The sequence below is a fragment of the Rhea americana genome, unplaced genomic scaffold, assembly GCF_003343005.1.
Source record: "Rhea americana isolate MKP2758 unplaced genomic scaffold, rheAme1 scaffold_154, whole genome shotgun sequence".
NCBI lineage: Eukaryota > Metazoa > Chordata > Aves > Rheiformes > Rheidae > Rhea > Rhea americana.
This window is the reverse complement of record NW_028185639.1, coordinates 2213967-2241363: the sequence shown is the minus strand read 5'-3', so window position 1 is coordinate 2241363 and position 27397 is coordinate 2213967. Positions and strand designations below refer to the sequence as shown.

General features: G+C 34.7%; 1 protein-coding gene across 1 annotated transcript in view; it reads left to right on the top strand.

Moving 5' to 3' along the window:
* The window catches only part of CFAP46 (cilia and flagella associated protein 46), an 83351-nt gene that overhangs the window by 12018 nt on the left and 43936 nt on the right, over window positions 1-27397 (top strand). The window contains exons 10-27 of the mRNA XM_085299781.1: window positions 1235-1333; window positions 2518-2708; window positions 4633-4861; window positions 6104-6224; window positions 8590-8713; window positions 9608-9738; window positions 11983-12125; window positions 12681-12814; window positions 14259-14471; window positions 15243-15456; window positions 15753-15902; window positions 16663-16770; window positions 18757-18938; window positions 20289-20420; window positions 22488-22653; window positions 25263-25347; window positions 25468-25606; window positions 26178-26361. Coding sequence (XP_085155907.1) covers window positions 1235-1333; window positions 2518-2708; window positions 4633-4861; window positions 6104-6224; window positions 8590-8713; window positions 9608-9738; window positions 11983-12125; window positions 12681-12814; window positions 14259-14471; window positions 15243-15456; window positions 15753-15902; window positions 16663-16770; window positions 18757-18938; window positions 20289-20420; window positions 22488-22653; window positions 25263-25347; window positions 25468-25606; window positions 26178-26361 — 2745 coding nt within the window. The remainder of the gene's footprint in view (window positions 1-1234; window positions 1334-2517; window positions 2709-4632; window positions 4862-6103; window positions 6225-8589; window positions 8714-9607; window positions 9739-11982; window positions 12126-12680; window positions 12815-14258; window positions 14472-15242; window positions 15457-15752; window positions 15903-16662; window positions 16771-18756; window positions 18939-20288; window positions 20421-22487; window positions 22654-25262; window positions 25348-25467; window positions 25607-26177; window positions 26362-27397) is intronic.

Sequence of the window (27397 nt, the reverse complement as noted above, 5' to 3'; positions counted from 1 at the left end):
ACTGGTGTTGTGAACCCCATGTGTAAGTTTTTACTTGCCCAAATCATGCATATGTGCTAATACACTGTGGCAAATGCTGTCAAACATGTCACTCCAATTTTTGTTGCAATGATCCTACTTTCAGTTACTTATAACTTGATACCTGTCCTCATTGAAATTTTCTATTCCAGGTATCTACCTTTAGCTCTTTTTTTTTCCCTGAAAAATTCTGCCAAATCTAAGGTTATGCACGGTTTTGTAGTATTAGACTGGAAGATATTTTTAAATCCTCTAGGTGAGGGATTCTCCAGGATTTAGTTTGCATATTTGTATAGATAGCACTAGCAAGTATCCCTTCCGTGATAGCAGTAGAGGAGACTTGCTTCTATTTCAACCTTCTCTTCTCCTTTGGAGGTAATATGAACTAAAATGGCCGTCTTGAGACTGCCAAGGGTTATTTTGTCTGAGACTTCTTCATAGTAAAGTGAGAGAAATCTCTGTTAAATTCCAATTCTTTGCCTTTTGCAAAATGCCAACAGATTTTTGAGCCATAGCATCCATTCTGTCTATGTATGTTTGTCTTTTTGTGATATTAGCAGTACTGTATTCATTTAAATTTTACAAGATCTCATTTGTTTTCAAGTCATGGAGATGTTAAAATGACAAAGGTCTTGCTGAGTAATTTGGTTACGGTTCATAATGACAGATGAATGGAGATGCTCTCTGGCTTTCCTTACCGCTCCACAGGAAGCCAATTGTAAAGTGTATGAGATAATACATTCATGTAATTTGTATGATGTAATAGCTACAGTTTTACTGAAGTGTTAAAAATTTTTTCACTCTAGAAACTGCATGATCTGTCAAGTTGATTCCTTTCTGGCTCAACTAGTTCTTATGTATGCCAGCCATGTATCTCTTTAAAGCCTCTGTTAAGCAAGAATCTTTTGGAATGGCAATCAAATTGTAGTATCGTAGGGAAAGTCAAGTGTACACTGGTTTTCCTATCACAAAGCTAATAATGAACAACTTTAAAAACCCCAATAAAAATATTTTGCAGCTCTGACTTAAAGTAGCTAATGTTYAGATGTCAAATTCTAAACCTATTTTACTTTTCCAGTTAATAAGCTAGTTTAGTGGGATTTTCAATAAGGAAGTAGGATGTTGTTGTAGTGTAATTGTTTACATGGTTTTAGTCTGTATCATGGTCCTTTTTATTTATTAAAAGTATAGCACTTTGTACATTAATGCTTCGTAGGATCCAGGGAGACTTATTGAAATACAATGCTTGGAATATGAATATGAAGTCCAGAAACTTGGCACTAAAATTATGACTTATACCAAAGGAGTTGTTGAGGTATGTTCTTTAACATTAACTTGGAGAGAAACGTACATGTTCTAATTTTTTTTAAACATGGAAAATTGTATTGGACTTGTGTATCTTAATTCCATTTTGCTGCTCAGAAATTGCTTTAAAATCTGTATTCTTTCTGACTGGACTGCCAAAAAGAACACTGAGAAAAGTAACCAGCAGTCATGTGTTCTTCCCTTAAGTGTTCAGTTTGATGAAAGAGGGTTGTAAATACGTTACGTCACAAGAAAGGATTTGGTAGGTCTGAGGCATGCAAAGGCAATACTCTGTTGTTTCCATATTTTATATTTACTGGAGATGTGTTAATGAATATTATAGGTGATAACATTACAGCTTCTTATTTCAGAGAAATGCAGGTTGTTCCTGAGCAATTGTCACATGAAGGAAGATTGTCTTAAATATTTATGGTCAAGATGACTTGGTTATGATTCAGAGTATCAAAAGAATAGTATTAGTGCATAAAGTTACTCTTACCTATGAGTGTTCTTATTTTGGGATGCAGAAAGGCCAGTCATCTTTTTTATTTTCCTATTTTGTGTTTTTTGTATTTTTATATTTCATATTTTTATGCATTCTTCAGATTATGAAAAAGAACTAATATAGGACATTTAGGTATTTCTGAATGTTCCTATCATGGTATATGCAACTGTTTGTTGGTTTATTTATTGTGTGACCTCTATGAAGAACTTTAATTAGTGTCCCTTAACACAAGTAAGGATTTGCTTTCTAATTTAATAGGAACATAGTTTAATTGACAGTATGTCAAAATCTGTTCATAATATTTTTTCCCTCCTATGCTACATTTGTAGCTTAGTACCTAAAAGGGAGGCAAAGCTCTTTCAATTTGTAAATAATTTACAATTATCAATTTTTGTTTATCATAAAAAAGGGGAATAGCTGACAGACTTCTGCCTGAAATATATAATAGCAGCATGGAGTACCTAAAGGAAATATTCCTTGGTTATCAATGTCTAAAATTTAAAGCAAGCAAACAAACAAACAAAAGCATGAAACAGAACTACGCTTGCTGTTTATGAAAGTCTCAGAAATCGGAAGGCTGAGTAGTGGCTTTCTATTGAAAACAGCCCTAAGATTGAAATTTGGAGTAACCTATAAGAAGTCATATTTATTTAATGCAATCTGTCTTAAGTAATTTTTCTCTTACATAGAATCAGCTGAAATTGATAAAAAAGCTTGAAATAACCTTGCAACATGCAATTCGATTGGGAGATCCCAGTGTAATTCAGGTTGTTTGTACTACCCAATGGAATCTGTGCTTACCGCTACTACAACACAATTTGCATCAACATGTGCGAAAGCCGTTGCTATCGGTTGCTGAAGTCCTAGAAGAGATTGACAGGTAATTTCTATGCTATGCATTTTATTTATTTGTTACTTTGAAAACTGTAATGACTGAAAGAAAATATGGACCTTGATACTGGGCTAAGCCATTTAAACATATCATAAAACTCATTGAAAAGCCCAAGCTATATGATATTAAGTATCTTTGAAAATTTTCCAGTAGCTAGTAATGAATTAATATGTGCCTATTACTTACATTTCCTCTTTTATCATTGGAAACTAGATTCCTTTCAAACAAAATCTCACGTTGTTTAATGGGGTATAGCAAATATTGTAGTTCAAGATAAGAAGCAAAAACTACTGTACGTGATCAAAACTATGCCAGAAAATTGCAAAGCTGCAGTATGAGTAAATATGTTGGAATATGATCTGTACCTGGTATTAATTTGTTTTTTATTTGGTAAAAATGTACAATTAAAAATTGATTTTTTGAAAAACATCAGGGCTTCTGTATTATAAATCAAAAGAGATACTTCTTGCAAGACAGCATTTTCTGTATCTTCTGTGATGCTTGTTTTTAATTGAAAAACCTACTATATAAGGTAAATAGGTTTTTTAGATAAATTCTTCACCATCTGAGACATTTCCTCTTCTAATGCTCCAAATTATGTTATACTTAACCTGAAGCACCTAAATAATTTCACCTTTTCCATCAACTTGAGTGGAACTAGTGAGCCTAAGCATGTGATTCTTAGTTAAATTTGGACCTATACTTGGCTGCTGATTAAGAACAAATATCATGACTTTAGTGATAGAGCTACTGTTAGAATGGACATAGTTTGATATTTGAGCAGAACACTAGGTAGCTTCTGATAAGTGATCTCTTAATAAGAAACAGAAAGCTGAATAAGCAGCTCTGCATTGGCCAGATAAGTCCCTGTTTCTATACTGTTTGAGGCATTTCTTATACTTTAAGAGAAGGAATGCAATTGCAACATATGTGGCTTTGATATCAGTCATTTGTCCCTATTAATACGCCTTTTTCATCAAAGCCCTTCATTTTTGCTTTGGTTGTAAGAGGAACTGTTACTATCTTGGTCAGCAGCATAAGGGCAGTACTTGCTGCTCGGTGAAGTTAGCTCTGGTATGAACATACCTGAGTTCTGTGATGTGACATTCGATACTGCAGAGGCCTTCAACTTTCTTGTATTCTGTTCTTCACAACATCTCTTTCAATTACCTGATTCCTGCTTTCTGTCTGGAAATCAACTAGAATAACATGTACTGCTCCCCAGGTGCCATGAATAGCCTCCTGGGCAGATCATAAATAGGGAGCACAGTGTACCTGAGCCTGGAGAGCATACTGCCTTCATTGAAAACATGTCGACTTTATAGAGTGGTTTCAGCAATATCTGGGCAAAGGCACAGCCTGCAGTGGGTGTGCACACCTATAATGAGGTGAAGTGTAGAGTCACATTTTGAAAACTGCTGTGCTAGTACAATCAGGACTAGATTTTCATAATTACTTTGCTTCTGTTTAGAAGTCATGAACAGAGAGTGAAGTATTACAAAAAGTGGTCATTATCCAGTGCATTGTGCTCTCACTGGAAATTTATACATATTTTTGAAAATCTGATGACTTGATTCACATGCCTAAGTGGGAGCTTCTGAATGGCAGGTGTGATACTGARGAAATTCTGCTAATAATACCTAAAATCAGTCACTTTGCAAAATGCGTTGCTCCCTCCTGGCTATGTTTTCTTGTGCAGAGTTAACAGAAGAAAAATGCAGTTAAATTTCCTTAATCATTTCATTAAAAAGACATGACAGTGAAATTGAAAGAGACAAGTYGGTTAAAAAGGGAATGTCTTTTTGCATGCAGGAGTCACTTTTAATTAGTCAAACTTTTGGGTAATTTTTAGGTCTAAAGAGTTGTGTTTTGCCTTATTATAACAGGTTACATTTAAATTCTTATGCCTTAGCATGTTGATTTTGTTACGTTGCCAAGTTCACATGGAAGTTGCTCGTATTGAAGAAGATGGAGATAGAATTGAAGCTGCTATAGAACATTTGCAGAAGGCTGTACATCTAGATAACAATGGGCAGTATCGAGAACATTTAAGAGTGACTTTTAACCGTCTTCATTTATGCGCTATGCTGTATAGATCGCCTGAGCGTCTAGAGGATCAGGCAGTGATGATGATTGAACAGGTAATCTTAAAGAATAAACTCAGTAGCTGAAATAGTTTGCTTATTAAAGTCTGGTAGAGGAAAGCTATTTAGTAGATATGCTTATTGATGGAGCCAACATTCACTTGCTTTCAGGAAAATTAACATTGTTTTGTTGTCCTGACAAGCCCTATGGCTTCTGTCTGTGGTGGTCACATTACTTCACACTCTGAAGACTTAAAGGTTGGTATAGATAATTTTTTCCAGTTACGTTCCAGTGCTCATTTTTACAAAAAATAAAAGTGAATTCTTTTAATTTGCCACAACTTTCATCTGCAAAAAAGCAGCTCGGGTATTTATGGTTTTGTATGTTGACAGTAAAGATTTTGTTGTATGGGACTTTTTTTTTAGTAATGACAGGAGCAGTGGCCAGAGAGCTAAGTATCCTCACTGCCTTTGAATAATTCAGCATTATGTCAAACTTAAAATATGAAACTGAAAGCACAAATGCTAAATAATATAATCTAAAGTCCAGTTAGAGTCATGGTCGAGAGTTATTGCATCTAATTCTGTTGTGATGTGTCTGCACATGAGCAGAAGTTATAATTGCAAATGATGGTAAGCTGACTTACAGAAATTTCAGCCATGTATCAGTTTTGGGAGATACACAGAAATTAATATGTGTCACTGAACCTAAAATTCAGTACTGGAAGGCTGCTAGAAAGATTGATATGTTATCATTAGAACAAAGAAATGTAAAGATTTTTGGTCTAGATTTAAAATTTTGCTAATGTAAGCTTCACAAGGAACTTAATCTGTTTAATTATATTTAATAAAAATACTTAGGCCTCCTTTAACTTCTACCAGTTCTGGGTGCCCTAGGAATTTTAATGTTTCATAGTAATTCTTAGTTATTGCACTACAGATAAAATATGTTATTGTTGGTTTCTAAATAATTTATTTGAAGAATTGTAACATAGTGACAAGTTATACAACAAAAAATGTACTGTAAAGATCCATAAGGAACATGAACTGTACTTAGTATTCAGTTACTTTTGAAATATTCATGTCAAAAACAACTTCAGTTCTATGGTCACTTTCAACAACAGTAATACTGCAGAGTGACGTGTGAGATTTTTTAATTTTCTACAGCCCAAAAGTACCAAATTCTATGATCTGCATTCTGGTATATTAATAAATAGGGTATATAAATAGCAATTTAATAAAAATGTGAATATTATTATCTGAACGTACCTGTAACAGTTAGCTCTTTTCTTTACGTAGGCTAAAAAAGGAAAGCAGAAGGATGATGTAAGGAAAAAGAGGTCCCTTCTGGTAAACGCAGGTCTTGCACTAGCTCCTGATTCATTTCAAATAGTCCTGGATAGTGAAAATGATGCTAAAGGTAATATAACTTGATTGTGTTTACTTTGCTCAATTTTGGAGGTGGGTCATAACAGCTAGTGGCAATGTAGAGAGTGAGTTATGATACTGGGTGGAGTGATGGTTCCAAGTACTGTGGCAAAGTTCCTATTGACTTCATTGAAGAGCTGAGATTTAGATGATGATACTATAAGAGGAAATGCTTTCATTTTCCCCTTTGAACTCAGCTGACATTCTCTAATGGAGATTTAGATAAGAATTCACACTTTCAAAACATGGATTATTTACATTCTTTATGCCCCCAAAACCTTAATTTTGTGGCTATAGAGACTGCTATTGAAGAAGAGTCAATAGGGAACAGATTCTACGTATTGCCTGATCTGTTTTTTTCCTTATCTTGGTAGTGTTAAATAAGTATGACTCGTTTAACTAACTTCCTGAGTATTTGCAGTGTGCCCCCAGTTTGGAGATTACTGGGGGAAAAGGAAAGCTACAGAAGGAATCCTGTAGCTGTCAAAGCAGTCTGCTAGGTGACAAAAGACCATGCAGTTCTCTCATGCCCTCTGTTCATTTAGGCCAGATTTTTTACCCCTTCATATTCTGGTTTCAAGCTTGACCAGCTAATGACTTAAAAGTAAGTGTGTTACATACAGAATGAGTAATTGCACTTCATGCAGGACATGGAACTATGTGAAAGTTTTTTGGTTTAAAAACACTTCCAGAGATTGCTTTAAATCATTAATTCTGGACATACAGGAATTAATATGAGCTGGATAAAACTTTCCAGTTAACATATAATAAACTTTCTGTATAAATTAAAAATAAACTTTAAAAATAGCAAATACTGCCTGCTGATAAAGTGCATTATATTTATGCAATGAAGAGAATTAGAAATAAACAYGTATTTCTACTTGATCTGATATTTTATTTGACAACTGCAAAATTATATCCAGACTTCTTCAGAGTAAGCATTACAACACGCTTGCCTTCCAATTTAAGTAGTTAAAATGAGTAAGATCATTAAAAGATAATTATTGCAATACCTTATATTTATTTGGTAAAACTTTTTTTAAAATTTTATTTTGAAAGTTTTGACAGCTCTGCAGGCTGTCAGATAAACAGATTTTTGCTTTTTTATGACATTTCAGTTACAATGAACTTACTGAAGAAATGAAAAAATATATAAGCAGCTATATTATTAAAGGGCATAGTATGGGACAATGCATCAGATTTGTTTTAAATTCCATATTTTAATACATACGGTACTCAAATAAATGCATCAGCATTTCATTCTTTTTTGATGTATATGCTTAACTTATTTTAATGAGAATTGTACCCAAGGATCCAGAAAATAACATGCTTTCTTTAACCCACAATTCTTTACCCCACAACCTTATGTGAAATTACTGTCATGTATTAATACTAAACAGTTTCTACTAGTGGATCTGGGTGCATAGTTACATAACCCAACCCTATTATTAGCTGGATAATACATTGCAAAGTACTTTAAACAAAAATAATAATAAATATTTCTTCCTTTTCATTTTGAGTGAACATAGTTAATATAGGTGAACTTGCTTACATAGATTTTAATGTCAGAAATTCTTACATTCCTGTGTAGTTACTGCTGCTACATGGCAGATTATTTGAGATGAAATTAAAGTTTACTAAGTCTATCTTATGTCAGGGACTATGGTGTAGATTCAAGTGAACGTCCAAACTCATCAGATTTTCCAGTTGCATCAAGTTACTTGTATTCTAATACAGAGCATCTCCTTTTTGTCATTATACTGCAAAAGTAATCTTTCTTTGATGTGTCTGTCACTGGAGATCTTTTCGACCTCAGGGCCCAGCTCATTCTTTTCTTGCATCTTTTTGCCATCAGTGTTGGTTATTTCTCTGTTTAATATTTTTGCCCAAACCTTTATATCCTGTTGATTAAGCATAACAAAATCAGTATTCTAGAGCTAAAAAAATATATCATTAAGACCTATTAAAAATGCATTTGAATGGATTTGTGTTCTTAAAATGCAGCAAGAATATCAACTTTGATTGTTACTAAATCCATTCCCTATTGATTGGGGCTTGATTAGAGCAACGCGTGTTCTCCCAGAAGAGTAACACATGAGAAATTTGGGGGCCAAACAGCCATAAGCCAGTGTCTGCACATGACAGTTACATCTGAAGATACAGGAAAAAAAAAAAAGAATGAAGACTAGTGTGAATTTTTTTAGTTTGTTCATTTGTTTTTAGGAAAGTTTGAAGGACTGCAAAAAGGATTGGATTTCAAATGGTTCAGAAACCAGTTATGACCCAAAATGCATTCCCTTCATGTGCTTTTTCATCTGTTATATTTAAAAATTGTCTTAAATTCTTTCTTTCTGAAGTTTCCTCAGGTAAAAATAGGAGTCAAATAAGTTACCTCAGTGCAAAAGCACAACATCATATTAAAAGTGTGGAGGAAGCAGATGGACATTTGAAGCGCTTAGGAAATGAAAATGACAAAGATAGGTAATAGGAAAGAAATATCTCTTTCTTGTGTAGAAATGTAAACTAAGTAAGTGTTCTTTTTGCAGTTTTTAAGTTACTTGGTTGTAACTTTTAAGAGGCTGAACACTTCAGTCGGATGTGGCAAAGCATTTAAGCATGCATTTAACTTTACGTCTGAATGGTTCCATTAAATTCAGATAGTAGGCATAATTGTATTTTTCCTCTCACATGCACACATAAACTCATCTACTGTGTTGAAACAAACACACGGAAGAATTGGTGGATTAAAGCTGGAAGACTGAACAACTTGATGTGCAACTGAAACATTCCTGAAGTGTCTCTTTACATCCTTACTATAATCCATATTGAGAGCCAGAAAAAGTCATTCGTAGGAAAAATCTCAGTTTTCTTTGGAAGTATTTGTTTTATTTTATCATAAATTATTAAGAAGACAATGCTTCTCTTTTTGCTGCATTAAAAATTTTTAGGACAATGTACTGAACTCTAATCTTGTTTTCAAGATGCATTTTGAAATTCTAAATGCTGATTTTGAAATGGAGCATGTTAATTTAGTGTAATTTATTCTGTAAGATAGTTAGGGCTATATCACAAGTTTTGAAATTTCAGCATAGTTATTATTCAACATAACCATTTTTTTCCACTCTTCATAAGCCAAAAGGATTTTTGATTTAAAATGAATAAAGTAATTAATAGCTCTATTCTTTCTGTGTTTTAATGGAAAGCTGGATACCAGTTTACTTATTTTTGCTACCGATAAAAGTATCTTGCATCTATTAATCATAATTAATTTTATTAGATTTAAAATTTTATGTTAGTTGTCGATGTGCTTTTTAATGGATCCTAAAATGTAGAGAATAATTCTGATCATAAAGCGATCTACTTTTTCTTTGATAGAATTAGACTTTGGGCAGATTTGGCAAAAGTTGCACGAAAACAAGGCGTGTGGGATGTCTGCCGTGCAGCATGCAGATTTTGTCTCCTATATGATGATACTGTGTTTAGGAAGGTAACAAAACCTAAAAAAAGTAAGTGACCACATTATTTTGAATGTTTTAAACGGAACTTTTTTCTCATTTATTGGAGTTACTTGAAGGAGTCAGCCAAAGTATCAATATGTTGTTCCAACTCATATAACACACACTGTTTTCAAAAAGTTTTTTAGTTTTTTTCTAAAGAAATTTACTTCTCAGAAGGCTACTTTCAGAGTACGTGTAAGTTTAGGATGGAGATTTGGAATTGTCAGTTTTCATGATGACTCAATGGGAATGTTATCAGCTGATGCTGTTAGAGCTAAGCTTTGGACCTGTGTTACTGAAAAACCTTGTGTTTCAGATGATATTGAGGGGTTCAGGTAGGAAGATCTAAAGTTAATGGGGGGAAAAAAGTGAAAGGATCTGACAATACAGAAGTGATTATGCCAAGAAATTGTAAGGAAGGTTTATCATGAGGGATATGGAAGATAGCAGAAATGGAAGAGCTTTCGTGAAAGATTAACTATATGCACAGGGCTTTGTTCTTCAGTTGTTCATATTCCTATTTTGGGAGTTACAACACATTAGACACACACAGTGAGYGTTTTGCAACGTCAGTATCGTCATCCAGTGTAGTCTTCTTTCCTGGGCTTTACACATAAAGTGAAGGAGGACATGTACCTTCCCTTGCTGTCATCTGCCCGGGTGAGAAAAGAGATGTTGTTGCCTATGTGAATCCTCAGTGAGTTATTTCCTGTTTACCTTGTGTTGCCCCTTTCTTTTCTTTTCTCTCTCTTTTTTTACTTCATTATCTTCTTTCCTCATTCATTTTTCTTTCTTCCCTCCCGTTCCCACAGTTTCCTGAGGCTGTTGATCTTCATTGTGTGTTGGCATACGTGGAAAATTCTTCCGGCCTTCAAATCTAGACATTACATTTTTCAGTGGAAACCTTTGCTTAAGAAGTGTTTCTACTAGTGTTAAGAAAAGTACCCATCTATGAAGTTTATCTACTTAGCTAAGAAATTAGGTTAATTTCCTGCTGGAAATTACCCACCTCTGGCATACTTAGTTACCTGATGAAGCTGAAGAAAAATGGAATATCTGTCATTTCTGATGAGACTTACCTGTTAAATTCTTTACCCTCTTTCCCTTATTAATGGTTCCTCTGAGATACTGAGATCCTTTGTGTCTTGTTCTTTGAGGGTCTGCTACAGACTGCCACACATACTAACAGGGGATTCTCAATTCAGGGAAGGAGCACTTTCAAATCATTAGCTGTTTGTGACTTTTACACATCTGTTGAAGGTTTCTTTCCTGGCAGTTTTTAACTCATCCCTAAGAATAGATGAAATCCTAGTAAATAGCGCTCTCTCTCTCTCTCTCTCTCTCTTTTTTTTTTTTTTTTAACCGAGGAAGGGGGGTAGCTAATGTTATTTGAACCTACTCCAGATTTTTTCTGTAAATTGTTTCCAAATTCCACTTGAAGTAGGACATTAATTTACTATTTTATTTCACAAATTTCGCATCTCCAAGGCAAAGGTGTCTTCCTCATGCTCTGGATGTTTATAGAGCTTTATAATTTTATCTATGTCAGTTTAAACTGGGCAAGCAGGAGATCAAGGGACACTCTTCACCTCTAATTGGAGGTTGTTCAAATGGTTGAACAAAACCTGCTATGAGGTTACTAAAGCTGGTTCATGTTTTCAGAGGTAGACCTTCACTAGAAATCAAGCACCTACTACTGGCTGAAAATTTAAAGTAACCCACTGTGGCAGGTTTTATATTTTTACTTACTGTTTCAATAAAAATAATCTGCTCCTTTCTCTTTGTTGTTTAAATAAAGAAAAATAATGCAGTATTTCTCGTTATTGCTGTATATGTTGCCAGAGAGTCAAATACATCCGTGAATTAAGCACATTGAGATTTTAGCCTCTATCGTTGCATGCTGGCCAGTGCTCCACTTCCATTGAAATTTGAATTAGAGAATGTGGACTATATTCATATTAATGCAATTTTTGTATGAATATTTTAACTGGAGCAAATTATTTGCTGCAAATATTGAAGTTTAAATACAGATAAAATCACAGGTAACCTGTATGTTGCTCATGGAGAGTGGGTTTTGAGTGCGGTAAATTACGATGACTGARAAAAAGAAAAATCCTGAGTGAAGTAATATAAAATCTATATTCCTTTCACTTCTATTGTGGATTTACAGCTATATAAAAATTTTTTAATTCTAAAATTTTTTTTCCTGATTTGCCTAATAACAATGGACTTTTTTTTTTTTTTTTTTTTTAGCACAGAAGAAGAGAGCTAGTATAGCTGTGGATGATGATCAAAGTGGCAGCTTACCAGGGGAATCATTACTACCTGCTAGATCCTTCTCTTTTGAAAGAGATTTACTCAGAATATTAGCAGAAATAAGATTAATTAATGCAGAGGTAAATAGAATGCACAGCTGTCATTCATATTTGTTACATTTAGTTGTAGCTTTATGCATAATTCTTGCTATAGTCATTTTAAGGCACTAGAATTTTGAATTGGGTTATGGATTATTTTGTATCTCCATGGGAAATAAAGGAAAAAATTAGTTTCGTGAAGCAACTTCATAAAATTATTTCATGAAGCTAACTGTATCCATAGTTTCACTATACATAGTGATAATACTTTTTAATGAAGGATTGTACTGTAAATCTTTTAACATCTGATGTTATATTTCTGGAGCCTTAAAGTTCCATCAAGATTAAATTCTTTTTTTCATATTATTTTTCCTAATGGGATTATTTATTTAGTAAAATTAACTGTAAACAACTGGAAGGCTGTGAACTATTTTACATTATATTTCTCGAGGTAGGTTTCTGTATTTCTGCACAAAATCTGAAAAAATACTCTGTATTTTTTCCTTCCTTGAAGAGGTACTAACACAAATACTAAGACAAAGTCTATTTTCAGAATGATAAACTCTGTAGAAAATATATTTCTCTGTATCTTTCTAGGCAACTGTTCATTTATTAAGATTGCAGGCAGTTGAACTGAACAATCCTGCTGTACCTCCAGAAGATACAAGTCAGCATCCTACAGGCTATGTTGCAGGTTGTCTTGAAAGTGATCCAGAATGGAAAACATACAGGTGTTTTTATTTATAACAAGATCTAGGAATTTTAGCAGTGTTTTATAATCACACATAGATGATAATTTCAAAAAAAATTTTTTTTTTTTTTTTTAGTAAAATTCATTGTCATCACATGGTCTATGTTTTAGACAGGAAAGGTGGTGGGAAATATATAATATATATTTTTCCCCCAAAATATATTTTTCTTAGTAGCTCCTATAACTATAATGTTGTCCGAGTACCTGAATAAACATGCAATGAATTATTCAAGTTTGCAAAACTAGTTTGCTCCTTCCAGTCAGCAGGAATAAATAAGGGAGAGTAGATTATAGCAAGTTTCTTTTTTTCTAATCTCGCAGTATTATTTGTCGCTAGACAAAGAAGCGGGGGAGAGATTTTTAAAAATGATATTTAAACCCTTTTGTGTTTACATTCATACTAATATTTTCCTTATTATAGTGGTCACCATGTCCTAAAGTAGAAGGATATCAGCATTGTTTGCTGAGCTATGAAATACAGTTAGCTGGACATTATCTGTACATTATTGAAGATTAAGCAAAATTTCTCTCATCATCTGCTTGCAAATGTTGAGAAAACCAGGAAAAAATATAAACTGGTGAGAACCAAGGGACATGGAAGATGAGGATTCTGTTTCAAAACTGTTTTTTTTTTTTTTTGAGCTTACCTAATTTACTTACTTTGTCCCTTTCTCTCTTGCCAAATTAAAAACTTACAGGAAAAAAAAGCATTTTTGTCCATCAGTACATATGACCTGTGGAGTTGGCAACACAATAATACTCTGCATCAGTTTGTGCTTTTTGGTTTCATTACTTAATCATGGCCATTCTGTACGGTCATTCAAGATTCTATTTTTAATACTGTTTCTTTTTCTAAATAATGAGTGCAGTATATATCTTGAAAATTGATTTATTCATAAAAGAATGCTATTGTGTAGGCAATAAAAAGATGTTACTCTATTAAAAATAGATGTAGTGTTTCAGAACATCTGGCGATATCTTTGAGTGTAAGAAGACCTGCATTTAAGTGAAAAAACGCTGCCTAAGTACTTGAAAGGGATGCCTTATTTGTATCTGTATTAAGTTAAAACTCTGTCATAGATAATATTTAATGATTTCTAGCACTGATATGTGGATTCACGCACACTTTATAAAACATCCTGTGGATAAAGCATGAAATTTAGATTTCAGAGCTACTACTTTTCTAAGCTAATAGCATTTGAGTGTCGGAGACTAATCATTTTATGTGGATAGTAATTCCTTTCCTGATTCATCTCCCTATCTAAGTAAAATATGTTAATAGACAAAGGGCTAATAAATGCAACCCAAAAGTAATTCCAAAAACTATTTTTCTAATTGAAACACTGCTGCATATCTAGCCCTCTGATACATCTATTCTCGTGTTGCAATTTTTGAATAATAGCTTTTTGATATTAATTTTGTAGTTTATGGATCAAGTACTTATCCCAGTATGCTATGGAAAATTTCCAACGTGCAGCTGAAATAGGAGAAGAATTAAATGAAGCCTGGATTGTTCACAATGCTGTGGTGTACATCTTAAACTACAATAAACATCTTATCACTGCAGGAAGACAGAGGGAGATTATTGAGTACCTGCAAACTCTTTTTAGAGCAATCAAGAGTGTTGGGCACAATGGGTAAATAGATAAGTTTGCTAATGAATGTGCTCTTATTTCTGAAACAAAGATATGAATTCCAAAAATATTTTTACAAACATGATTAATCACTCTGCACTATTGAATGAATGTTATTGCTGTTTTTTATTAGAAGTAGGACTTTGGTGTTTGTGGAGTATTTCAGAAGATAAACTCCATCTTTTGGTTTGAAAACAAAGTCTTAACCTGTTCAATACGCCTTTCTTGCTATTCGTTATAAACCATATTAATTTTAGACTAAGACTTTTTCATTCCTCTTTCTTGAGGAAGAGCAACATGTGCATGTGAAATAGTGTTTTGTTGACGTAGTCAAAAAGAATCAGGAAAAATTTCTTTTCCTGCATCTGTTTGCTTGTTGTGAGTTGCTCTGAAGTTAACTATACGTTGTTCACTGTAAATATTTCTGTTCAGAGTAAGTTAGTTACTACCAGTTTTGAAATCTAAAAGAAGGGAGGAAAAAGAAGAAAAATAAGAAATGATGCACTAAAATTTCCCATGAAAATGGGACTGTAAATTTCACAGTGGTTTGGAGAAATCCTGTTCTGCCATAAACACAATACAAAATATGAAAGCTATGCTTTTCTATCTTTAACATTTTTAGCTGCTACTCCAGTGGGATAATTTTTTTGCAACATCCGTAATTTTGCTTTCTAAAAAACCCCCTAGATTTTAAAGTAGTGCTGATGACTTTATTACTTCCTCTTATCCTGGTCTGATGCAGTATGCACTTCTGATTTTTGTTCTCTTTTCCAGAAGTACTGTAATTTTACTGATGTTATGTAACGCTTTGACTCGAGGCTTAATTCTGTGTTGGATTCCAAAGTCAAAACTTGTTGAGAAGAAAAACATAGATGCAGCAGCAGATAGAAATAGAAAGGCTGCGGCAAAGGGACCTGAGAAAGCAAATTTCGTCCATTTTTTGTCAGTAGATCCCAATGGACTTCCTGATATCAAAGCAGCCATTGAGGTACAAAGCCCTCATTGTTGCAGTCTTATTTTTTGTCTGCAGTYATTTATTACGCTACATATAAATTTAAACCTAAAAAGTCTTGCAAAAAAGCAAGCTGTCATCTTCTACAGTTCCTGCCCCAGGTCCTCCCCAGATCCATCCTGAAGTTCCTTACCAGTCCGAGCAAGACTGCAACTTTTATTTGTCATGCATTAACGGTAATATTAATATAGTTCATGGACAACATACATTCCACACAAAAAGCTGTGTGCATATATTCTGTGTTTTACTCTTATTTTCTCCCTGGTGTCTAGATTTGTGAATTTGCCCTAAATTTAACAGCCAGAACCACACCTACTGAAGTAGTACCTCTTGCTGTACGACAACAGATCATTGCTACATGGGTGAAAGCAAAACAGTTACATCAGCAGCAGATTGGACTTAAACTTGTGACTGAGGAGGAGGTATTATTTTTCTAAAATCGTGCTTGACATTGAAACTTCTCAGTGAAAGATTCTAATTAACTGCATAAATTTATTTAATGATAAATTGAGTTATCAATGTGCATTTTCCACCTATATTTGAATACAATATGAAAATAAGTGTTAGCAGTATTCCCCCAAGTTATTACAGAATGCAACAAGTTTTCACTTCAGGCTTAACAATGAGTCTGCATTTCTTAATTCTGCCTTCTGTTTTTAGTTACTCAAAATAATTATGGTGGTATTTGTCATATGGTGACTGTGTAACAAAGCAGTTTTTGAATTGATACATTTAAAATAATAAAATGACTACATTAAAATACCTGATATAAATCAGTAATATTTATATCAACGTGTAATGTGAACTCTTTGTATATATATAGAATATGGAACTAGTAGGTTGAAAATTAATATTTTATTCCTAGCTTTTATTTTAAACATGTTAAGTAAAACCAGAATCCCTCAGTGATGTATGGACTTCATGCTCGTTGTATTGTTGCTATACTTTTATATATAGAAAATGTAGTAGTTCAAAATTCCCCAATATTAGTTTAAAAAAAAAAAAGCAAAATACCCAAATTTATCAAAAAAGCAAAATAACCAAAATCACCACAATAGACCTATTTAATGAAAATTGAGATTTCCAAATATAGTTAATATACCTTGTAATCTCATTTAATGTCTTTAATAATATTCTGTTTCAAAAAGAAAGTGTAAATGTGCAAATTTTCTTACCACTCAGAATAATGATGAAGCAGAAAATCCTATCACGAGAGTTCTTACTGGTCTGGAAATGTATTCATGTAATGGCCTTGGTCTCATGGATTTCACTCTTCCTAGCTTATCTCAGGTATTTAGTTTTATATTACTAACTCTTGAGTTTTAAGAAACTGTGTAATATAAATGTGATTTCAGTCTCAGTTTTGAATGGAGACAAAAATAATTCATTTTGAACCCTTTCTCATACCATTGTTTTGTTTTAAACATTCCGAGAAGTTTAATAGTTATAGCAGATGGAAGATTTTTCTGACTGGATATTTGCATTTATCCATAAAACAGGTAGCATACCAGTACTACATTATCCTATGTTGCCCTAACAGATGATGCTTACAGCTGTTAGATGCATTCTATGTTGAATGGTATTTGTGATCTTTTGTTTTTGTGCAGAAGATAAAACCTTATCTTAGGATATGTACTGCAAGTTCTTGAAATTTCAACACAGACTTTAATGTGATAGTGAATTTACTTCTGGAGGTTGCAAGGTAGAATACAACTACAACTTCTTGCTCTTTAAAAAATTAGGTGGCTTTTTGGTGAGTCTCATACAAAGCGGAACTACATTATTAACATAGTTTCTTAAAGTACTTGCTTTGGATCAGTCTTCCATTATTACTCATACTGAACAGTGCTGCAGTTCTCCTGCAGCAGGCTTTTCAAGAGGAACAAAGGTGGTGTAAAAAAGGTTTGTGCTCCATATTTTCAAAGCAGTGATTTGTGTCAGAATTCCTTCTGTAGTTTTACCTGTTTGTTTACCATATTTATCATTTGTACTTCCTGCTGTAAAGAGCTTCCTTAAAGGACTGAGAGATATTTCCCCACCAGTTAACTAGGAATCTTATGAAATTGTCTGAAACTTTTATAGAAATTGTTCTCTAAAGACTAGGATCTGGGTCCCTGTAAAACTTTACGTATCTAATTTCAGTTGATCTCTGCATTTCTACCAAATGTTATGAGCTTGCTTTAGCTGTTCACTCAATGGCTTAGTTTTGGAGAGCGATATGGTAATATCCTCCTTGTGACCAGTTTGTTAATGATTCCCCTTCATGAGGTTCAACAAGGGAAAGTGCAGGGTCCTGCACCTAGGGAGAAATAACCCCAGGCACCAGTACAAGCTGGGGGCTGACCTTCTGGAGAGCAGCTCTGCCGAGAAAGACCTGGGAGTGCTGGTGGATGACAMATTGACCATGAGCCAGCAATGTGCCCTTGTGGCCAGGAAGGCCAATGGTCTCCTGGGGTGCATTAGGAAGAGTGTTGCCAGCAGGTGGAGGGAGGTGATCCTGCCCCTCCACTCAGCCCTGGTGAGGCCTCATCTCGAGTCCTGTGTCCAGTTCTGGGCTCCCCAGTCCAAGAGAGACATGGAGCTCCTGGAGAGAGTCCAGYGTAGGGCTACAGAGATGATCGGAGGGCTGGAGCACCTGCCCTACGAGGAACGGCTGTGAGAGCTGGGCCTCTTCAGCCTGGAGAAGAGCAGACTGAGGGGGGGATCTTATCAATATGTACAAGTACCTGAAGGGAGGGTGTCAAGGGGACGAGGACAAACTCTTTTCAGTTATTCCGTGTGACAGGACAAGAGGCAATGGGGCAGTCTGCCTTTCTCACCTTTGGCTTAACTACAAAGGGCTTTGAATTGCAGAGGTCCTACTCCATTCTGCTTATCAGAAGAGGACTGAGGACATACAGTGAGCTGACAGTGCTGGTCAAAAGGCGTGCACATTTGTAGCTGGATTTACATTGACAATCATAATACTTACCACAGGGTGAACRATGATTCTCCATCCACTGTTCATTTTATTGTGCTCATCAGTATCAGATTTTCTACGTTATTTTATTGTGTACTTGTTCCATGCCTGGGCAGACTGGTATGAAAGTACAGCTGTAAGTATTTATCTATGTTTGTACTATAGAACTAAATGCGACATTTTATCCACTTATCTTTTAAAGACTTAAGATAATCTGATTGTATATTGAGTAGGCTGGTGTGAAAAGGATAAATAACTGTTGTACATAAATAGATCATGATAAAAGCATAATGAGATTTTTAAAATATTTTTTACAGTTAGTGAAATTGGCTTTAGATTGTATCTGGTCAGATTCATTAGTGGAATTGCAGACACTGACACGACTTGCGCATTTTGCATACGTATTACATGAGTATGAAATAGCAATGACTTGTTCCCAAAGGATCTTGCAATCAGCTGAGAATTTTTGCTACAATAGCGATGCGAAGAAATATGGAATGTGAGTATATTGAATTTTACATGATAATACGGTATATTTGAACTAAGTTATGAAGAATGAGCATATGGAGTGAATGAATCTGATTATGTAATCAGAAGTCAAACTATCTTTTATAAAAATAAAAATACTGTATAGTTGGAAGTGAAAGCCAAATTTCCTTCTTCTGCCACCTCTGCCTTTAGCAGTCACTTAGATACCTTGTGTTAGATTTTTAACCCTGCAATATAGTCTGAGTAAAAGACAATGCAACTCTAGATTGGGGCTCTTGTCTTAGTTCTGGAAGGCACACGAATTTTGTATTCCATGTGAGTCAACAGGGCACGTATGTGTGCGTGAGTGTCTCCTGGACTTGTAGCAATCTGACTCCAGGGTGACTGGACACACTAGTGACTCCAGATTTGTAGCAGTCTACAAACTACTGAGTGATAACGTTTGATTCTTTGTCACAGAAATGTGGTCTCCAGAGAAACGAAAGATAAACTTACTCAATCTTTTTATGGTAAAACACACCTTAAGGACAAAAAAGACTTAGAAGTTTACTTTGAATTTTCTCCTGGTTAAACTGTACCGTAGAGCACTGGTGTCCTCTTGTGGTCAGAAATCACAACTGCACAATAGTTCTCACTAAAAGGTAGAAGCTAGGCCAACTACAAATGCTAACATAGTAAACATGAGTTCTATGAAGTTCTTTTCTTTTTCTTCATAAATGTCTACAGTTCAGGTCTGTAAATGGTTGCATATTCTAACTAAGATATTAAAAAATTTGAAAATTGTATCACCTATTTTCTTACAAAATCAGCCTTATCCAAAGATAGCAGAATGGAATTTTATGGATTATCACTTTCCTGGTGCTAACATCTGTATTCTGCACTTCTAAATTTACTGCACAATGATTCAAATCAATTTCTCTAAAGCCTTGTTGATATTTTTACCAGGCATAAGAGAGGCTAAGTCAAAAAGAAAGTATCAAGAATTATATCTAGTTTTCTGTATTTCTATTTTTAAATGCTAGCCACGTATGTTGGACTTCAGTTTAATACAATGGGGATTAATGAAGAGAAAACCACAAATCTATTTTCTCCCTTCACTAAGTGTAAATAGTTTAATTTTTCATCTGACTTTACAGTTATTTTCATTAGAGCTAAGGAGAAGACATTTTATTTCTGATATCTGCTCACATAATGTTCAAATTTTCAAATATATTCTGTTATTAATAGAAAAGTAGGTGGAAGTATGTGCCTGTAAAAAAGGTGAGGACATCTGTCTAGTAACAACTTGAAAGCATTGTTAATGGGAACTGGTCTGTTGTTACCCTGTAAGAATAATCTTGAATTACTTGCTTTTATTCAGGCCTGAAAACACAATGAGAGAAGAAATGTTAAGTACTGCTGCCTGTATACAGGGGAAGAGTATAATGGCAAATTTGTCTGGGAAAAAACATCTGCGTGTAACAGCATCAAAAGCCTTTGTTCAGGGTGCCAGGTATGTTTTATTTTGAGAAAGCAGACGTAAAACAGAAATTTGAATTACAGATTTTGGGACCAGATCAGCATATTCTTCTCTCTCAAGACTGATGAAAATCAAAATAGATTTAAAGTTGAAAATACTTAACAAAGATTTTGACAGAATCTTACAGTTTACTAAAATTACCAAGTACTAAGTCTTCCATGTACCTGGCATTTTAGTGTTGTCGGATGATAGGATGTCCCAGGTTGGAAGCAACATTAGGAGGTCTCTAGTCCAACCTCCTGCTCACAGCAGGGCCGGCTCGGGGCTTCATCCGGTCAGATCTTGAAAACCTGCAAGGGTGGAGATTGCAGAACCTCTCTGGGCAGCTTGCTCTACTGCTCAACCACCCTCATGGCAAAAAAAACCCTCCTTGTAGCTAGTCTGAACCTCTCCTGTCTGATTTTATGCTGTTTGCACTCTTCCTCTTCCTGCTCTCCAACACTCTGAAGAGTCTGGCTCTGTCTTCTGATAACATTTCTGTTAGATTGGCCTGAAGCCGCCTCTTCCCAGGATGAACGAGCCCTGTTCCCTCAGCCCTTCTTTACAGGACAAGTGCTTCAGCCCCTAGAGCATCTTGGTGGCCTTCCACTGAGCTCACTGCAGTTTGTCCATGTCTTGCCTGTACTGGGGGCTCAGAATTGGGTGCAGGAGCCTGGATGTGGTCTAAGGAGTGCCGAGGAGAGGTAATTCCCCTTGATCTGTTAGTGCTCCTGTTAGTGCTGCCCAGGATGCTGCTGGCCTTCCCTGCTGCCAGGGCACGCTGGTGGCTGGTGTTTGACTTGCTGTCCGGCATGACCCCCAACTCTGTTTCAGCAGAGCTGCTCCCCAGCCAGTCAGTCAAGGCTCCATTGTCACAAGGCATCATCTCAATACTGTGAAAATTATTCAGTCTCTGGAGGGTATTTCATGAACCCAAAGTGGAAAAATTACTTTAACAAATAGAAAGGAGAAGTGATAGCACATGTGATAGTACATGACTTTGGTATCTGTTCTTTTCCTTTTTGGGAAAATATTTTGTGAACAAAGGTAGACAATTAGAACTCTTAAAATAGGAGAATGTGATGGCTGATGTGAGGCTGTTAGCATTGTAATATTTCTGTCTCTTAATCATTGAAGAGAGAGTGATGAAAGGAAGGTAGAATAGTCAGTATAACAGAACTTTAAGGTGATGTCATGTTGCAAATAGACAAATTTGTATTCTTTAATTTACATAGCATGACAAGCACTTTTTCAGGAAAGACTAAGCATTTACAGATAGCTCAACACATTCCAAAAAGAACGAAAAAGGTTATGAGCAAAAACTAGGCCTTAGGAAGTCTAACATTAAGATAAAACGTATGTAAGCAGACAGACTCTAAAAATTGTGAAATTGAGAAAATGGCAGGGACTGCTAGATTCAAAAACTAATTTTTTGAAGATGGTGACACTATTCGATGGATGATTGCTTAGTACCAATGCATTAATTCAAGATAAATTTAAAAATCTGCTCACTCATAAGAGGATGGAGAATATCAATAAATTAGAAGTAAACTTGGCATGGAATATGTTTTAAACACTTCATTTGCGTGCAATTAAAGGTATTTAGAATATATTTTTATGTTACAGTGATACCTCGTACTATGTGCTATCCATAGCATTTTAAGAATTGGGGGTTTTTTGTTTGTTTTTTAATGTTTTATAATGAGAAGCTAACATAATAGGAATCCAAACAGAGGAAATTATACCAGTAAAAAATCTCAAGTCGATTTCTAATGATTTTTATAATGAAGACTCTTTAACTAGTGTTGCGTGGGAATACAGTGAAAACATCAATATGATACCTATTTGCTGCTAGTACTACTGGATCTGTGAAGGTGTTCTGCATATAAAAATGGAAAATATATTTTACAGTAAGGTTGTATGGTAACCCCTCGTTGGTGGGATATATATAGTGTGATGTCTTGATGAGGAAAATGACAAATTTTGTTTGTAGCAGAAAAATTCTTACTTTGGTTAGAGTAGGAGTTTTTCTGCCATTAAGGTGTACTTTCTTTTCTTCAGGTATGCAGGTGAAGCAGGAAATTATTCCCTTGTAATGTTTGCAGCTAGACATTTTTGGAATACATGCTTACCTTTGATAGGCTCTCCATATGACAGAGAACAGTTTAAAGAACCCACTGAAGTAATTCTCAAGAACATAATTAAAGCAGAATCTAAAAACAAACCGGTAAGAATATCTAATAGTTATTATTAGTTGTGCTTGTGTTTAGCAACTGGTACTGATGGTAAAGAAGAAATTTGCTTTTCTTCAAAGCCATGGGTACCTTCTGCAAGATTATCTATCTTAAGAAGTAGGAAAAACTCCCAACACAAAAAGGTTCTCTTACCTGCATTCACATAACACATATTCACGCATACAGGCAATCATATGCTTTTTCTCCATTTGATCTTTTTTTCTGGTTTAGGCCACTGTCAGGCTTGCAGCTCTTTTATTCGAAATAATTTACTCTGTGAAAGGCTATTGTGTCCCACTTTGTGAAGCTTTCCAAGGAGAATATTCAGAAAATATTCAAAAGAAAATCCAGAAAAAAATCCCTCACTTCCAGTGAGGATTCTAACGGACCTTCAAAGACATGTTCAGAGAAAGCTACCACTGAATTAATGTTCCTCTCATCTGCAGATTCTAATTTCATTTCTACCTCCAAAAAGAAATACCTATTTTGTATATATTCGGACAGTGTTTTAACAGAATATTTGACCTTTTTGTGGTAGGAAGGAATTACAATTCAAAAAGTGCTGAGAGTCAATGATAAAATTAAATACTTGCGGATTTCCTTTATGAGCAGCATGTGTAAACTGAAGGAAGCTTTTTCCTCTTGAAACAATATTTAGGCATGTAGGTGATATGTAACATCCAACAGATCTTGTCACATGGAATTTTTTCTGCACACTCAAGCATCCTTATACATTTAGAGCTCTTCCTTTTCTTACTACAAAATTCCATGGAGTTAATACATTTCTCTCTAGATTTGATTACTTGTCACTGAGGCTGATAAGTGTTTTCCGTGCATTTCAATGGACATAGAATCAAGTCTTGAAAGTTTTAGTAGTAACTTATGCATTCAAGCTCCATGGTCCCAATGTGACCGCTCAGTGTGCATCATCTTGCAGTGTAGTGCAAGAATAGAAACTTAATTTTATTTTCTCCTTAATTCATGTGTAAATCACTAGCAATCAGAGATGCTGACTAGTTTGCTTGATTCAAAGTGATTAGGAGACAGAATTGATGAGTATACTCTGTACCTGAAAGCACAGTGATACGAAATTTAAACTTAAATGAACTTCGACAGCCTATGGATAACATTAATTGCCCGTAGATGCGTTTCTAAATGTCTAATTATTTGCAGAGCTAATGCTACAGGGTATTTTCAGAGCCAAACCTTGATAAAACCTGTTTAAAAAAAAATAAAAAGCAAACAAACAAAAAAAAAAAAGTTCCCTAAAACTTGAGGCATTTATGTAGATCTCACAGACTTTTTATTCTGAAAGATTGGCAATGCTTGTAAGTCAGATTGTATAGTAACCTCAGATATTAGGAAAAAAACCTCTTCCTGTAAACAAGCTGTTTTGTATTTGATTATTTCAGGAATTAATGAATTCTTTTTTACATGCTGTAGTAATCACTTTAAGAGGCAGGAGCTGGACTCCAGTGATCCTTGGTCAGGTTAAGTCTTAAGAGTTTTTATATGCAGCTACGTATTTGGTGAACCACATACTGGAGGATTATTTTCAGTTTAGCACAGCAGGACAGTGGTTGCTCACTCCCTTGAGATATGTACCAGCCTAAACACTCAAAATGTGTAAAGCAAAACATAAAAACAAATATTACAAAAGTTTTACTATTACTATTACTTGCTTTCTTAAAACAAAATTACACATTAGCTGCTCTCTCAATTTGCTGACACCAGCATTGAGTCTCTCCTTTACCACTGGGGTAAAACTGAGATGATTTGTGTCTTCAGTGAAATAAATACTGATTTGACCAAATCTGCTAAGTCTTTGAGAGTGATAATATAACAGTCATCCAAAAGTTGTAGCTCCAGCTCAGATAATTTATTAGCACAGCCCTTTATGTAGTCAATGGTCAGTGTATCAGTAGAACTGTATATGGATCTATCTGTGAAATAAGCCAGAGAATAGAATGTATCTTTGAAGGTACAAAACTGTGCTGGGGATGGAGGGTTATTCTCTCTCTCGCCTTTGGGTGAGAATTTTGATGGTCAAAGTGTCACAGGTAAAGCCATCTAAGCAAAATGGGACAAAAGCAAAATGGGACATCAAGCCGTATTTCAAAAGCTGTTGTAGTCTGAAAATACAAGCTATTGCTGATTGTTGTCCAGAGAGGTTATGGAATCTCTGTCCCTGGAGATATTCAAACCTGACTGGACGTGGTTCTGGATAACCTGCTCCAGCTGACCGTGCTTGAGTAGGCAAGTTGCACCAGACCATCTCCAGAGATCCTGCCAGCCTCGGGTGTCCTGTGGTCCTACAATACAGTACTTCGCTATCTTGTATTATTTAGCCAGTACTTCTGGCTTATTGCTGGCTGAACATTACTGAGTCTGGTTATTGTAGTGTTGGGTTTGTACTATAGAATTTGTTCTTGAGGAATGGTTGTAATTTTCATCTCCTGCACAGATAGCTATTTCAGTAATAAGATTGATAGTTCATATTACTATCTTATTAAATCTATTAATTAGTCTACAAATAAAACAGAAGCATAACAGAGGTATGCTTACCAAAAGATAAAGGGGAGTTTTCTTTTTGTCTCTTTAGGAAAAGAAGGATACGCTGCCTTTGCATCAGTGGTTTACAAAGGATTTTCTAAGTAGTGAGTTATCACTTGGATACTTTCTTCCAGGTATGTTCTTTGTTTTGGTTTGATTGTAAACAGCTCCCCCCACTGCAGTGTTTTGTGATATGACTGTTGTAACTTTGAGGTATATTCATAAATGATGTATCATTTGAACACACTTCAAAGGTGCTGAGGAAGATCTGACACTGCGAACCTCTTTATATGGGTTGTTATTCCACATACATGCTGATAAAGCTGATTGGGAGACAGCGCTAAAAGTGCTAGATGAAGCCATTCAGGTTTTGCCTCGGACTAGACACAGGCTGTAAGTTGACTGACTTATTTTTATTAAAATGAGCATCCTGATTCTTGAGCAATGTAAAACTCAAAGTTCTAAGTATTTTTTTTATTTTGCATTGTTAAAATAATACCATGATTACCTTTTTCTCAGGCTATGAGTTCTTATATCTGAAAATACTAGTATATCTTTTCCCTGAAAAGACCTATGCTGACACTGCCTCTTATCATTAAACTGTTCATAATATTTTTGAATTTCATCTTTTAAACTTTAATATATAGTATATAAACTTTAATATATATTTTAATATGTAACTTTTCCAAGAAAATGGAATTGGGAAAACAAATTTTCTAGTAAAAACAGAAATTTTAATTTTCCTAACTGTAAATCTGTTTATGTCAGAGGGAAACTAAATTATCTTTGTGTAAATTTAGGGTACTGTATTTATAAAGTCTTAGCCAAGTTCAAAGATTTATGCACTAAGTTATGTTGATTTATGAACATTTACAGCTCTGTCCTATACTGATGTAACTAGTTTATGTAGCCCCCTCAAAAAGTTACTTTACAGTAATTTGTAATATTTTTCTTCCTCTTCTAGCCTGATTTTTAAACATATGGTTATAGTGAAAGCAAGACTGGGATGTAATTTTATGATGGACATTCAGAAATTCAGAGATGAAAGTGAGGATTATTTGTCACTTATGTGGCACCATCTGGTAACAGTCTCCAGAAGTATTGTTGGGCAATTAAACTGTTTTCAAAATGCAATCGATGCTTTACAGGTTTGTTAATTTTTATTGCAATTTTAAGGCTGAGGAAATGATGTTTCTGAGAGCGATTCATGAGATTACAAGAGTTGTGAAGTATATAATGAACCAGTTGGTAGGCCTTGTATGTGCACAGTGTATTAAAGTGTGTTATTCAATATTCATACGTTAATTTTCTTCTCATTTTATTTGACCTCGTTCCTTTAAATAAGAATCTGTAAGTTGAAAACTGAGATATATGCATATAGCAGAAACTATCTGTGGCTTTTTATGTAAATGTAAGGTGTTATGTAATTGATTACATTTCCTGAAGATAATTCTTTGTTCAATATCCACTGCAAATTTCACAATTTGAGACTTAATCCAACATCCGCTGAAGTTAATGGAGTGCCTTTCATTTGTTCTGTAGCCCTAAATTGCAGGGATGAAATAACTGCTTATAAGTCACAAAATACGAATAAGATGTGAAGACTTACACCATTCTTGTTTAGAAGCTGCATTCTTTTACTAAAATTGATCAGTTATTTGTAAGAAGCTGTAGAAAATTCAACCAAACTCAGACTTAATATTGCCATGGCAGTATGGCAAAAACCATATCCTGCTCTGTTTATTACCACATTTTGTCCTCAGTTTTAGCCTGCTTTCCTAAGGAAGTAAGAGTTAAATAATTACTTTGTCTTTCTAATTCCCTCTATCTTACCCATCATCCATTTTTTTTTTAAGTTTTATTTATTTATTATATTTGTTTAGCTTTAGTCAAATTTGGGAAAGATACCAGATTCTATTAGTTTAATTGAAATGGCAGTTAATTGTAACAGACCCTTTCTGTAGACTCAGCAATGAAGGCTACTATAGAAGCAAAACTTTTAAGGGGAATGAGAGGGAAAAAATACATATATAAATAAGGAAAATCATTTAAAAGTGCCATAATGACAATGATGATTTGGTTATGGTTTATTAGACAACAGAGTTCTGCAGGAAATCAGCATTCATTAGTTTTGCTTTTCATGAAACTACTTTTCCTCTGGTTTTGGGTGCTATAAATTGTGGG